Raw genomic sequence first — 14,872 nt, 5'->3', positions numbered from 1 at the left:
CCATCATGTCACCTTTCAAACTATAAACATTTTCCATGTCATCTTCATTTTATTCTCTTCTTGATTTGTTGCATTAACATTATAAATAAATATGGACTAAAAGATTTATATCTTCTTTTGCATTAGCTAGCCTTTAAAGATGTAGCGTGAAAGCTTTATGAATTTTCTTTGTCTTGCATCTTGTAATAGCTTCTTCTGATACATAGAATGAATCAATGGTTGAATTCACATCAATCACAAATGAATATAATATTCTCATAGTTATGTGAACTTTGCTCAATTAGCCAACTTAATTGGATTAATAATATTTAAGTTTATATTGATAAATTAAAACGCTATATTCTTACTTACAAAAGACAACTTTCCAACCAAGAACCTATGGAAATCGGGGCTACCCCTCCTGAAATGCAGTTTCTAACTCGGAGCAGAATCTTTCAGTGCCATAACCTTCACGTTAACTGACGCTGCAATGGAAAGCTTCTGGGGAAGCTTTTCTTATGGCCTTCACCTCTTTGGGATGCTCACTACAACCTAGCTTCGAAGCCCTCTCCTACTTGCATCGTCAAGTTGGATTTTGTATCATAGGTAAGGTTCTCCTCTCGTGTCGATCCGTGTCTTGTCCCTTTGTAAGTATCCTATAAGCCATGAGATTTTCCTCTGGAAGTCTCTAGTGGCTACATTTATGTTAAGTCTGATCACTCGGGCCTGATTCTACTGTGTTTTTTGCACTTGGTTGGGTGGACATTCGAGTAGCTAAATTGAGCCTCGTGTCTCCATCGACTTTAAGGTAGAATCGTATGACGGCTGGAAAGAAAGATGACTTGTTAAATTAAAAAGGTTGTCATGGGTCAGTATATAAGAATTACACAACAAAGAAAATGAAAGTACATATACTACAATATTGGAAAAATGAGGTTAAAATATCATTTTAGTCCTTGTACTTTGGATTCTATTTTATTTTAATCTTTGTACTTTCGATGATCTAAAATTAGTCCTTATACTTCCAATAAATTTCAAATTTAGTTCTTTAAAATTAGTTTTTATCGAAACTGGTTAAATAATAATTATAATTTATGAAAAAAAAAATATGTGAATATATTTTCAAAATTTATAAATGGATGTTGAATGTTAATACATACTTAAAAGAAAAACCAACAACAAACTTATAACATAGACTAAATTTGAGATTTATAAAAATTACATAGATTAAATTTGGATAAATGAAAGTACTAGAATTAAAGTACAAAAAAGATCCAAATGGTATTTACTCAGAAACAAAATACAAAAACTAAAAATTCTAATATGACTTTTTAAATGAATTTTTTGTATGAATGACATATTACAGTGAAATTTGACGAGTAGTTGTTGATCAGATTGACCACCTCCCTAAAATCATATTCAACCTTAATAGAAGAGGAAGGGGAGATCAATTACAAAAAAAAACTTTAATCCCTAGATAATTTAGCTTTTAGGTAAACTTTCCTAAAACCAACACCCGATTAGAGATTTACTCACATTCATAGGGCTTCTCTTTGTTTCACCGACCATTGTCTAAACTCAAAAGAGAAATATAAACAAATATTTGACTTGCATACATAAGAGGGCAAGCTCGGCGAACTGATTTGTTCATTGAATCAAACGAAGGCGAATCCATTCCAATTGTTTGATTTTCATCCCCAATTTCGAACAATTTCATCTTCATCACATTACTATGAAAGCTTCCATCATCTTCCGCGATGATCAAAACCCTATTTTCAGAGCCAAAATTCCTCTTAATTTCTTCGGCTTCCCCTTCCGTTCCGCCATTCATCTTGCAGAAGCCGACAATCTCTCCTTCACCTTCGCCACTTTCTTCAGATCCGGCCCTTCCTTCAACCTCTCTTACCATCCCAATCATTCTCTCAACCCCTTCTCTCTCGCCGTCAAGGCCGGAATCGGACTCTTCGGCTCGCCTATTGACTCTCCCATGACTGTCACTGCCGAATTCAACCTTCCAGGTAACCAACCCCCTCGATTCTTCCTTCACTTCAAGCCTCAACTCGGCGATTTCACTCTCCGCAGATCTCTCCAATCGCACATCGCGAATTTCAATTTGCCCTATCGAAACTCGATTTCGCAAGTCGATTATCATGTTGCTGCTCTGAGTAGAGGTAAATCAGTCGATGGCGGCGAAACTAGTGACCTACGGCTAGGGCTTGGAAATGCGGTTCTCTCCAGCCAGAGAATCGATTGCTCCGAGGTATGGAATCGTGTCGATGATGTGCTCTCCACCGTGGAGATTAATGCGAGATCGACGTTTAAGTTAAGAGACTCGGCGGCGGTGAAGTTCCGATGGAGCATGAGGTTTCCGACGAGCATGAAGAAGGAAGACTTCTTGGCCAAGATTCCGCCCTCCAAAATGCCATATCTAGCATTAGGAAAGATCAAAATCGAACGCGCGATGGCAAGCGACAGCGAACGAGAAAGCAATGAGGCTGGCGGAGCCGGAGAGTTTTTAGCTTTGAAGAAGCATTTGGACGATTTATGGACAGAAAGCCGGTGGTTGAAGAAGAACATAGAGGAACTTCAGTCGGAGATCGGTGACCAGAAGGCTGCACCGGCGACTCCGCCGGTTGAAACAAGGAAGAAAAAGTGAGCTTGAAAAAAGTGTAAACAGAGTCCACTTTTTTGTGGGCTGAAAACGGAAGTCGCGTGATCTGGCCCAGGCCCGTGATTGTTGGCCCATTGGGCTTTCCGATGGCGATAAATGAGGCCTGTGACTATGAGGGACCGTTAAGCAATAATTGAAGTGCCAAGGGTGGAGTTGTAAATTCCTTTTTCTAAAAAATAAAAAAGAAAGTTACTTTGGACAAATTGCAATATTATGCCTTTTTTTTTCTTTTTTGGGAAAAGTTTTAATTAATTTAAAATTCAAATATTTGTACTGTATTTGTAACTCTTTTTCCAGGTAAAGAATCTTTTGAGGAGCTAATTATATAACTATATAAACAAAATGTTATTTAAAAAATGATGGTTAAATTGTCGTTTTAGTTGGGATGATTTGAACTTCCATCTCTATAGTTTTAAATGTTTGATTGGGTCCCAACGTTTTGTTAAATTTCTCCTAACATCCTAATATCTTTTGTTTAAATATAACAATTAAGGTAAATTAGAAAGAACCGTGAGAATTAAATTGCAGTAGTGCTTTCATTAAATTTGACCCATTTTTTATCTCCTCCTCTTCCTTTGGAATGAATTACTTAGATAGATTTTATAGCTATAAATCACTAACAATGTGTCAAAATTGATTTATATTGATTCCATCGTTAATTTGAAGTTTTAATTGATAACTCCCGAAATAATATATTGACCTTAAATTGATTGATTGTACTACGTTTTTTTTTTCTTTTTTTCTGTACACAATAATGAAGATGAAGATCAAATCTTAGAGAGGGAATTATATCATGCATATCAATTATCGTTGAGCTACCTTGACTTGGGTGGTTGGTTATATTTAGTTTAGTTTTGGAATAAAGAGAAATGATTGGTTGTATAGGGTCATGTAGAATTTAATATTTAATAATTTTTTATATACTCAAATGTTGTGGAGTTAGATAAATTGGCTCGAAAAATTAGTTGAGGTGCACATTGTCTAGATACTCACCAACATTTTTAAAATAATCATAAATTGTGAAAAACAATTAAAACATGAGTCTTGGAGACTAGAGTTTATCGATGTTAGCAAAGCCAAACTACTAGAATTATAACTCAAAATTACTTGTGAAAGTTGATACAATTTTATAATTTTGTGCTACTCTCTTTTTCTATATATATATATATAAAAGAACTTTGTACAAATTGTACTAATTCTTCCCATCAAAAGACAAAAACTTTGTACTGTGGGGAAAAGAAACCATAAGAAAGAAGAATAAAATTTTAGAAATAGTACTCCATGACAACACTATGTCCTTACCATTACAAGAAAGTGGATCAAACAGCCTCACATATAAACATTTAGTTGCTTTGCATTTGCTTGTATTCCTTCATATGATTATGCTATGAACTTGATGATGAATGACAACAATGGGTTTTATCCACTCTCTTATTTGGATTCCCCATTTCATGATTTCTATGTCTTTGAAGGATATCAAACTTTTCCAGAAACAGAGTCTTCATTTGCATCCTCCAACACTAATGATCATCACTTTCATATTTCATCTTCTTCTTTTCATTCACTAAACCCTCAAGAAGATCAACATCAATCAAGCTATTCCCAAGAGTCCAATGGTGACCACTGTTCTTTGTCATGTGAGGAGTTGATGCAATGTGATAACAAAAAGGTCAGTCTTAACAGTACTTTGCTTGCTTTTCATTCAAAAAATTTTGTATATTGATAAAAGCTCATCTTTTTTTCCTTTTGTTTAAATACTACTTACTTTGGACGAAAGTACTTTTAGTTCAGGTACATTTTAGTTTCAAAATGTCCATTTTGGTTTATGTTTGCGACCATTTTGATCCATGTTTTGCAAAAAATTAGAGAAAAACAAGACAAAAGTAAAGATAAAATGACTAAAATGGTCATTTTTCAAAAATACAGAAACGGAAATGTACATTTTGAAATTACTGAAACCAAATTGAACCGAAAGTACCAAGACCAAAATAGTATTTAAACCTTTCTTGATTCTTGTTCTCGTATAGTCAAAATCAAGAATCGTTTTTAAGACATGAATAAAATGAAATTTTAAAAGTACAGGTATTAAATTGAACCTAAGGTAAAAATTCAAGGATCAAAGTAGTATTTAAATTTTTTTTTGTTTCAAAAGCATAGAAACAATAATGTAAATTTTAAAAGTAGAGACACCAAATCGAATTAAAAGTAAAATTACTGGAATCAAAGTAGTATTTAAACCTATTTCGGTCCTTGTTGTCATGCAGTCAAAATCAAGAATCGTTTCTAAGACACGAATTAAATGGAGTAAAGAACTTCACCAAAAGTTCATCGATTGCGTCGACCAGCTCGGAGGCGCTCAAAGTAAGTAACGTATATGGTAAATAATCAGGATATGGCCATCTGAGAATTAGTAATTCTGTGTTTGTTGCAAAAGTGCAGAAGCCACACCAAAGCAACTCTTTCACTTGATGAAAACTAAAGGATTGACTCTTATCCATATAAAAAGCCACTTGCAGGTTTGTTATGCAGAAAAAGCTAACAAATTTTCACTCTCAGATTGTGAATCTTTTGATTTAGTTTTTGACCAAATGTTTTTCCATTTCAGAAATATCGCATTTTTCAACATATTCAAGAATTTTCAAAAGGTGTAAGTTCTTATCTTTATCCTAAACTCTATCAACCTAGAAATGTAAGTTAACATAAACTCTCAACTAAACCAAAATTTGTTTGTGAAGCAGGGAAAGCTGAGAGAAAAACTAACAAGAAAGAACTGATGCAGAGTAACCAAAACATGTAAGTTTGTGTACTTGGTTTGCATTAACATTAATCACAACAAAGAAAATGTTACAAACTTTGATCATATCCAAGCAGAGGGAAGCAGCTGATGGAAGCAGTGAGACAACAACTTGATACTCAGAGTAGTTTGAATGAACAATTGGAGGTCTGATAATCCCATTCCAGAATTTATTGATTTTAATGTTTTTTTTTTTTTTTTTTTTTCAACTGTGTTATCTTCCCATCTATTTATATAATGAAATTCTTTAAAAAAAAAAAAAAAAGAAAAAGAAAATGGAGAGGATGGTTCTTATCTCTCTAAGGAGGTATTTGAGGTAAGAAGTGGAATTGTGAACTTAAAGAGTTATGAACTCCTAAAACCTGTCGTGTAAAGAGTTAATAAGACATAAATTTGATATTAATTAGTTGTGGGGCTCATAAACTCTTTGACCCAAACAAGGAGTAAAGTTTCACTTTCCGCAACTCATTCGGTCAAACACCTCCACCTCCTAAGTAGTTAAGTAAATCAATTTCAACTTCAGCAGTGTGTTTAGGCCACAAGTTTAGAAAGCTTGTAATTGTCATTTGGAGATGCAAAGTCTTGATTTGTAAGGGGTTTAGATTGTGTGAAGAAATGAGTTTTAGAAGTCAAGATTTAAGTTTAGCTTATATCTCGTTTGTAGGTTTAAAATTCATAAAGAGGTGGTGCATAATTTAAGAGGTAGGGTTCACATGTTAAAGTTTACAAAACTTAGGTTTCATATTTTGTTTTTATATTTAGGAGTGTTTGAAATTACTTATATGTATCCTGAACATTTAAGTATTTTTACCAGACAATCATGAGTCTACTATATGTAGTTGTCAAAAAAACTGTTTAGATATTAAATCCTATGTATATGATCCATTATAGTTTGAGAACTAATTTCATTGCTAGGTTTTATATAGCAATTGAAACTAACAAACCCGTGACCTACGATAATTGAACTAACATGCTAAATGTTTCATTAATGCCAAAGATGCATTTGAAGTTTTAATTTCCTCCAAACATACTGCCATTGATGCTTGCTTTCTGGGTACAGGTTCAGAAGAACTTGATCTCAGCCATTGAAGAACAAATGAAGCAACTAAGAGGAGTTTTAGAACAAAGAAGGAAGCCTATTGTGTTTAGAAATGACTAATAGAGAAAATAAAATGGACTTGGATTGGATCAAAAAAGTGTGTTCTTGTTTCTACAGCCATCTTTTCCTGGGAATATCTCTTCAACCTGATTTTGCATCTCAGTTTTGTGTAAACAAATCTTAAGCAGACTTTATTTATATATCTATTCTTCCATTTTGAATCTTAAACAAAAATAACTCACATTTAAACACATAAATAAAGGGTATAGCAGAGATTCAAACAGAAATTCATGAGAGATAATCACACAGAGATGGTATACAAAAATGGTTTCAAGTCCGATGTTTGGTAAAAATGGTAACTTATTATATCATATTAGACCAAAAACAAGCAACAGATGCAGAAGTACCACCATATAACTTGATCTTATAAACCACAACCACAAATACACATATATAATGGATTTTAATGAAAACATCTCTATCAGTATTACTCTTTCAAGCCGACCGCAAATTTGTATCCTTTTTGGAAAGTATTGCCACGAAACAAAAAACTCCACGCAAAGATCACGTTCAGCTTCCTACCATGGCTGGAACTAGAAACCAGCCCAACCAGCAGGTTGTGAAGATATGTCATTGTTTTTTGGTTCACCACCAGTGCGTTGTTGTGAACTATTCCTTTCACCAGCTAATCCAGATGTGTTAGAACTTCCAGCAGACACAGCTGTGAAACTCTCTGCTCCAAAGCCCCAGCTTTCGAATCCAGCGTCTTCTGGAGAAGCCTGCTTTCTCTGGAGGCTTCTAGTTCTCACAGATTTGACACCCTTCTCGGGTGAGACAGACTGCTGATTTGGGGATTCTTCTGCAAAGGCCTGCCATGGCTTTGCATCAGGGCTAGGAGTACTCAAATCGGCCTTTTGTAGCTGAAAGATGAAATTAACAGAAATCATTTTACATTACATAATGATGGTGGTTTTCCTTGTAAATATAATGCAGAAAACCAAGTCCACAGGATGAAAAAGAAAGTGAAGGAATACCCGAGGAACGGCTGAAGATTGGACGTCCTGTGAATTATGATTTTTTATTTCAGGTTTGTTTGGTGATGGACTCCTAGCAGCAAGTGCTTGCTTGAGCTCCTGTATCTCTTGCCTCTGAGAACGGCAGATAGCAGACAGCTTTTCAAATTTGGATGTGATTTCGGCTCTCTCCAAATTTGCTTGCTTGAGTTGCTCCTTCAACTTCTCCACCTCGGCCTCCAATGCTATTTTCTTTCCCGGTCTGTTGTTAGTGGCCTCAGAACTGAATTTGGCGGTATCAAACTCAGCAACAAAATTGTTAAAAGCTTTGTCCTGGAAAGTCGCACTCTCAGTTTTTGATGCTTTTGATCCACCAGAGCCATGTTCTGCTTCATTCTGGAAAAATGATAATTCGAAGTCTCTGAATGAACCACTATCTGTCACAGTCTTGTTTGGCTTTTGGTTTACATCCCCAGGACTAGCATTCTTGTGCGCAGAATGATTATTTGGATTAATCCGATCTTGTTTTGATGTACTACGAGAAGTTGATTCTTCATCAAACCTAATTCTATTTGTATCCTCGTTGACTGTGTCACTGGCATGTTGAGTAGACCAGAAAGCACCCAGCGGTCCTCCACCTCCACCTCCACCTCCCCCTGCTGCCTTAGGCATATGTGACGTTGCTTGTGACGAACTTTTAACTGATGGAGGTGGGGGCGGACTTCTACGAGGCATAGGAGACGACTTGTTCATAGGGTTTGAAGTGCCTGGTAAGATATCATTCATATCAACAAAATTCAACAGCAAATCATAATTTAAAACCTTTGCACATTCATCCAACTAGAGATATAAACTAAATCTATTTTTTCTCAATGAACTAGATAACATATAACATGTAAATGCTCCTAAAGAGTAAGATTTTATTTGATGCCATCATGTATCCTATCTGAGACATCCATTAAAGTTCCTTTAGAGAAAGAGATCTAATCGTACAAGTGAACGCTAAAGCCCCTCACCCTCACCTTCCTGTTTGTCTGCAGAGGGCATGTCAGGTGGCTGATCAGGTAATGACTTCTGTGATCCAACAGGTAGCAAGTTATTAGCACGAAACCAAACCTGTAACAGCACAAACAAACCCCAAGATTAGGAAGAAATTATGAGAATCCCGACACCTACTATTGTCATGGACATGAGCAATCTAAACTAACCTAAATTCATGGAGATGAATGGCCAATCAAGCAAAGCGCTTGCCTGCGTGATGTCTGGTCTGTCATTTGGGGAAGCTTGGAGCATATCTCTGATTAGGTCTGTAATCGATGAGCTATATTTTGGTAACTCCGGAATCCTATAGTTCCCATTTAAAATTTGAAGTTTTGACTCTCCATCAAAAGCACTTTTGAAGTAACATATGCGGAAGAGAAGACAGCCAAGAGCCTGTCATGTAATAAAATTTAATTCTCAATTACGAAGAAACATCAAACATCTAAATGTGTATAGAATTTTTGGGATAGATAAATTGTCTCAAAATTTAGCTTAGATATTAATCTTGAGTGATTTGTTAAAATTTTTAAGAGTAGATGTCTTGTGCAAAAATGGTATGCATTGTCTATCTTCCTCACTTCAAGATCAATAGTTAACATGGTAAGCCACTTTGTATTATGAAAAATCAAAGTTGAGTTCATGAGTGAAGGAGAGTGCTAAGAATTAATATAACCGCAGACATAAATTCTATATCACAATTTAAAAATATCAGTGCATCTTGATGTTTTGAATAAAGAGGAAGACTTCACATACCCATATGTCAACTTTCTCATTTATAAGCTCTCTCCGGAATAGATCCCACATCTGTTCCATAACGGTAAATAGATAAAAATAAGTAACATATTGACAACCAGATATCACAACTGCAAGTTGCTTTATAGGATATAGATCTTTTGATACCTCAGGGGCTCTATAAGCAGGTGTAGTGTACTTCCTGATGTTATCTTCTTCAATTCCCATTTCCTCAGGCTTCTCAAAACGCTTGTGATTTGTAGAAGTGCTTCCAAAATCACATAACTTCCAGATGCCATCTGAGCCTAACAAAAGATTTTCAGCTTTCAAATCTCTGAAAATTGCACAAAGGAAAATCATTAATTAACAATGCTACAAAAGAACAGCAATAGAAAAAACATTCAAGATTTAGTTACGCAATTAGACTCATTAACAAGAAACATGGATCATACCATCATTAGACAAAAACCATACACCAGTGACAACTGTTTCTAAACATGGTTGGATTAGATCAGCTGAAACTATATACCACAAAAAGTAGTGTAGACATGACTCCAAAGCTATTGAATAGATATCTTTTTTCTCCCTGAATGAGAAAAACTACTAGTTCTAGCTACAAAAATTATGCTGGTTCATTAACTCTAGTCATGGAAAATGACAATCAAGAATTTGAAAACCAGTATAGCTTAAAAGATCATCATATTGCTGGATATAGATAACTAGCTACCATGTTTACCTGTGAGCAATTGGCGGGGAATGGCAATGCATTGCAAATACAGCATTACAAATGTCTCTGAAAATTAAGAGAACTTGATTTTCATCGAAGTATCCAGCTCCTCTACTCTCCAGGACATTGACCAAAGACTTGTCACAAAATTCCATCACAAGTAGAGCTTCCTTTGTGCGCCCCATATCTATGATAGTATGAGCATAAAGTGTAACAACATTGGGGTGGCCTCGGAGTGATTTCATGACAGAAACCTCCTTCAACACCAATTCAAGAGATTCCTCATCATTGCATATAATGTGCTTCAAAGCATATTGCTTTGAAATGTGTACGGCATCCTTGGCTAAGTACACACAAGAGAATCCTCCTTCAGCAATGACGTTTCTTACATGAATCTTAAGATTGCCAACATCGATCGAGCGACCCTCGAGACCGGATGGTTCTTTGTGCATGAAAGGCTTGAACCTCCACATGGTTTATAAATATACAAAGAAACTGATAGGGAAACGTACAAATGAAACCATTAAAAATATTACAATACAAAAAGTCCCTTTTTTGCGGATTTAAAAGGGAAAATAGGAGCTGAATCACCCTTCTTAAATGAACAACAAAAAACCATTCACAATCGATTCCTCCATCACACTGTAAACTAAACCCTAAAACCTCAATCTAAAGCAGTTCAAGAAAAAAAAAAATAGCATTCACATTCACTCATAAAGCAGATCCAACGCTAGTTAACGAATAGCAATGCCACTACTTTATGGATCTTAAGGTACAAAACAAAAATATACATAAAAACTCACGATCCAATCCAAACACCCTAAAGATCACACTAGGCAAGTCCAATCCAAACAACCCAACAAAGCCCTGGGATCTGGGAGTGCAGGGCACCCAATAACCAGAGGGGCGACAAAGAAAAACTAAACCGTAAATCCAGCCTCAAACATCACTAAAATGGGGAAATAACAACCCAATTCGATTCCATATGCAAAACAGAATTACAAGGAAAGATAATAATCTGTAATCAGCGGGACTTTGAAACAACAAGTGGGGATGGGGAAGCTTACCTTACCTTGAAGGGGGGAGTTGTGGGAGAGCAAGGAAGGGATCAGAATCCGATGGAATTTAAGAAGGAGGAGATGAGTGGCGATTAAGATCTGGGAGTTTGCTTGTGGATCCAGAAAAATGAAGAGATGAAATCTGAAGCTATATCTCACCACCTGACGCAGACGGGAAATAGAAAAGGGTGAAAAAAAAGATGGAAAGCCCTCTCTCAAGATTGTTTAAATGTTTATATACATACAATTAAAACAAACTTTTTAGGTCCTATGATTATAGAGGTTAAAAAAATATTTTTTTTTTCTCAATTAAAATAAGGGTGAGAAGATTCAAAATACATATGTATTAGTCAATAATAAAAACGGTATATCTTATCAATTGAACTCAATTTGATAACCGTGTATTATATTGACCAATAAGTAGACACAATCGTATAACATGACATATTTTGGATAAAATATACTTTTAGTTGTTGATGAATTTTGGAAGTTGTATTTTTTGAACCCTAAAGATTGAAAAATGGTTTTAAATAGTCGCTCAATTAATTTGATCATTACTTGACTAACGAAAAATGTGTGGCATTTTGAGGTGACGTATTTAAAATTAGGTGGATTTTTTAGTACAACATTTATAAGGATGAAGACTCAAATCTCCGACCCATAACGAGAATGCATACTAAGTATCTAAGCTCACCTTAAAAAGTATTTAGTTTTTTTTTAAAAAAAAAATTGTCGATACCATGTACTCAAAAGTTTAGAGAGAATGATAATTCTTATTCACTTAATCAAGCTAAAGAGATTCGATTCGGAACTATTATATGTCTAAGGTCCAATAGGTAATTAAGAAACCCTAATCTAGGAGATATGAAATTACAATAAAGGACACCTAATCATATTTACAATATAAATACAAATCATAACAGACACATCAATAAATGATATATTATTTTATTTCATAAGTCTCACACACTTCATAAATACTTATTTTATGTTAAACAAGGATTGAAGGTACTATATCCCTCTCTAATCACATATACAAGATAATAATAATATTGATAATATTTTAAGAAAAATATAGTAAAAATTTGTCACATAACAAATAATGATTAAACAATTTAATAATTTAGTAAGATGCACGCGGATAAATGTAACCTATAATGAACCTCTAAGTATTTTTCATTTCACATTACCTTTTTTAACATTATATGGCTTGCTTTATGTTCTTTTTACTTTCTTCATCCTTTTCACTTTCTTCCTACCTCTTCCTCTCTCCCATACCTCTATTTTCTTCATTTTGGAAAATTTCTAATTTTAACACAAATGGTTTTTGGTATTTCAAAATTGACCAATTTTAAAGCACTAGGTTAGCTTATTGGGAAATTGGAATAATGGGTCCTTAACCCTTTTCCTTTTTTTATTTACTAAATCTCTATGTAAATCTTCTAGATTTTCTATCTGACATTTTTAAATTTATAATTTATTTTTCTTATTTTATCTAAATGTATATTTTCTTCAATTTGGTCATCATTTCACAATAAGCATGTCCCTATTTGAAATGCACAATAATAAAATGGTGAAGGAAACAAAGAAGTGGTGTGGTAGGAGATCTCTATCAAGGTTAAGTATGGAGAAAATTGTCTTTAATCAGGTGTTGAATCAAAATAAAAGATCCAGTGTTCGTAGTGTCATAGTATATATGTAATTAGGGAAATTTATTACTCTTTTGTCCTTTATTGCATAATTTACTATTCTTAATATAGAGTTTCTATATATGTCTATATATTGAACTCATATAGAATGATAATGAGTTCAATCATATTAAGTCTGACATTATTATGGTATCGAAGCAGGAAATCCTGTGTTCAAGCCACTACAATCCTCAATTAATATTAATTTCTATTTATTGAGTCTTTTTTCATATATCAAACTCATTGAAATGTTAAATTTGTCTTCACCTATCAGCTTAACCTTTTAGGTCCATCGATGATTTAAGACGTAGAAACTTTGTAACATACATAGAAACTTGTAACATATAAAAAAGTTTAAGAGGTGTTTGGAATGAGGGTATGAATCGCTATGACTTGAGATATGAACTCAACTTAGTATTTGAGAGGTCAATTTTGTATGTCACCGATATTTTATACCTATGACCAAGTACAATCAACTCTCATAACCATCGATCCCCTCGAGTCTCTCTAAAAATGATATATTTAACATTAAATTTGCATAATCAATCCACACAATGATGGTCTCAAAATCTTCCTAGATCTCCCAAATTATAATTTATCTTTGATTAACTATTCGAATTCTACGCTATTGTTTCTATGCCATAGCTGAGTATTCATAATCTTCTCAGTAGCTACCTAAACAAGAGGCTAACATGATCTATTAATAATCTACTTTTCTTTATTTTTTCCAAAACTCAAAAAAAGGTGTCCAAGTGCTTCGGCCAGACACAAACAAAAACGTTAAAAGCACTCTAAAATCATATCAATTAGAAGCTAAGCTCCAAATTTTATATAAATTCATCCCTAATCCTCATAAAAAAATGTATAATTCATGTTATGAAATCTGAAGCTCAATAGAAGATCAACATACATCAATGAATTCACGAGACAGTGTAAACAGACGCTAATCAGTCATCAAGAAAGAACACAAAAATCTTGCTCAATGAAGATCTTTGAGCATGGTGACTGCAACCAGCCGTCAAACTCTGCAACTTTTCTTCTTCTCTACGTCTCGATTAGGTCTCCTCTTTTCCTAACTTTTCTTTTATGAACTTGAGACTGAGTAGACGAAGTAGAACACGTGGAGACCTCACATTGTAATCATGCTGCAACAACTTGAAAACATAGAAGGCAAGAACTGCAACTAGCCATTATTGCTACATCAGCTTAGTAAAAATCCCTATACAACAGCTTAGTAAACATACAGTTCTATTTTCAGCGAACTTGGGAAAGAAAGAAGCTATGGAAAATAAGAAAAATTACATAAGGGCTTATTTACTATTAATGTATAAGATCATAGTCAAGACTAAGCGAGGGTGTTTTTACAAAAGATTTCTTGGACTTGATTAGTTGTCTTACAAGTAGTTATATCCATCACATCATTGCAAAGAAAATACTTCATCTGTTGTAAGAAACTTCATTGTTGTTACCTTGGTTTAGTGTTGGCAATACATTTGGCTCTAAAATCTTGCATGATTATGAGAAAACCAAATCAAATGGTTAGATCCATCACATCATAGCAAAGAAAACTATGCTCTCAGTTTCATTTGTTTCAGACTTTTCAAGATATTCAGAATACATAAAAGTAAATCAATAGGCACATAGAAAGACTGAAAAAATAATCAAGAATACCGCCATATGTGATTTGTCCATATCTTCATCTGTTGTAGGAAAACTCAAGCTCAATCTCAAGATTGATTATATAATTAATGTTATGGGTGGATTCTGAAATCAATGGTAAAATGATCAAAAGAGAGCAAGAGAAGACTAAAGGGATAGGCCCAAGGTTAAATTAGGCCTGATTGGCCTCGACCTCAACCGAGCATAATCCAATGGCCAAAGACCCAGCATAGCCATAAGGGATGAAGCCCTAGCGCACCTAGCAAGGATGTTGGGTTGGTCGACCTCGACCAAGAATAAGGCCGAGACTGAGGCTCAGAGTGTGATGAACAGGACATGCAAATGCACGCCCCGTGCATGCCCTGACCCATTTGGCTTGATAGATAACCTAGTTCATCTAGGATTAGGAAA

General features: G+C 34.6%; 3 protein-coding genes across 6 annotated transcripts; 2 read left to right on the top strand and 1 right to left on the bottom strand.

The window, feature by feature from the left end:
* Positions 1–1,711: 1,711 nt before the first annotated feature.
* LOC120090696 lies at positions 1,712–2,635 on the top strand. Its single transcript, XM_039048415.1, has one exon. It carries the CDS (start codon positions 1,712–1,714, stop codon positions 2,633–2,635), a length of 924 nt encoding a protein of 307 aa, XP_038904343.1.
* Positions 2,636–4,031: 1,396 nt separating this feature from the next.
* LOC120091041 (myb family transcription factor PHL5-like) lies at positions 4,032–6,756 on the top strand. Of its 2 annotated transcripts, none has more exons than XM_039048841.1 (7): positions 4,032–4,319; positions 4,915–5,011; positions 5,090–5,166; positions 5,256–5,295; positions 5,386–5,443; positions 5,522–5,591; positions 6,505–6,756. In XM_039048841.1, exons 1-7 carry the CDS (start codon positions 4,038–4,040, stop codon positions 6,601–6,603), a joined length of 723 nt encoding a protein of 240 aa, XP_038904769.1. In that variant the 5' UTR covers positions 4,032–4,037; the 3' UTR covers positions 6,604–6,756. The 2 variants fall into 2 exon arrangements, with proteins under 2 accessions (XP_038904769.1, XP_038904770.1); XM_039048842.1 differs by having other exon boundaries at positions 5,389–5,443; positions 6,505–6,747.
* A 129-nt stretch (positions 6,757–6,885) lies between these two features.
* On the bottom strand, positions 6,886–11,330 carry LOC120091040 (probable serine/threonine-protein kinase DDB_G0276461). Of its 3 annotated transcripts, none has more exons than XM_039048838.1 (8): positions 11,124–11,330; positions 10,066–10,551; positions 9,498–9,663; positions 9,351–9,401; positions 8,808–8,990; positions 8,579–8,672; positions 7,578–8,323; positions 6,886–7,463 (listed from the first exon to the last, which is right to left on the bottom strand). In XM_039048838.1, exons 2-8 carry the CDS (start codon positions 10,527–10,529, stop codon positions 7,137–7,139), a joined length of 2,031 nt encoding a protein of 676 aa, XP_038904766.1. In that variant the 5' UTR covers positions 10,530–10,551; positions 11,124–11,330; the 3' UTR covers positions 6,886–7,136. The 3 variants fall into 3 exon arrangements, with proteins under 3 accessions (XP_038904766.1, XP_038904768.1, XP_038904767.1); XM_039048840.1 differs by having other exon boundaries at positions 11,129–11,330; XM_039048839.1 differs by having other exon boundaries at positions 10,066–11,330.
* Positions 11,331–14,872: the final 3,542 nt, after the last annotated feature.

Source organism: Benincasa hispida, chromosome 11, assembly GCF_009727055.1.
Source record: "Benincasa hispida cultivar B227 chromosome 11, ASM972705v1, whole genome shotgun sequence".
Taxonomy (NCBI): domain Eukaryota; kingdom Viridiplantae; phylum Streptophyta; class Magnoliopsida; order Cucurbitales; family Cucurbitaceae; genus Benincasa; species Benincasa hispida.
The sequence above is the reverse complement of the archived record's forward strand: the minus strand, read 5'-3'. Positions and strand labels throughout refer to the sequence as shown.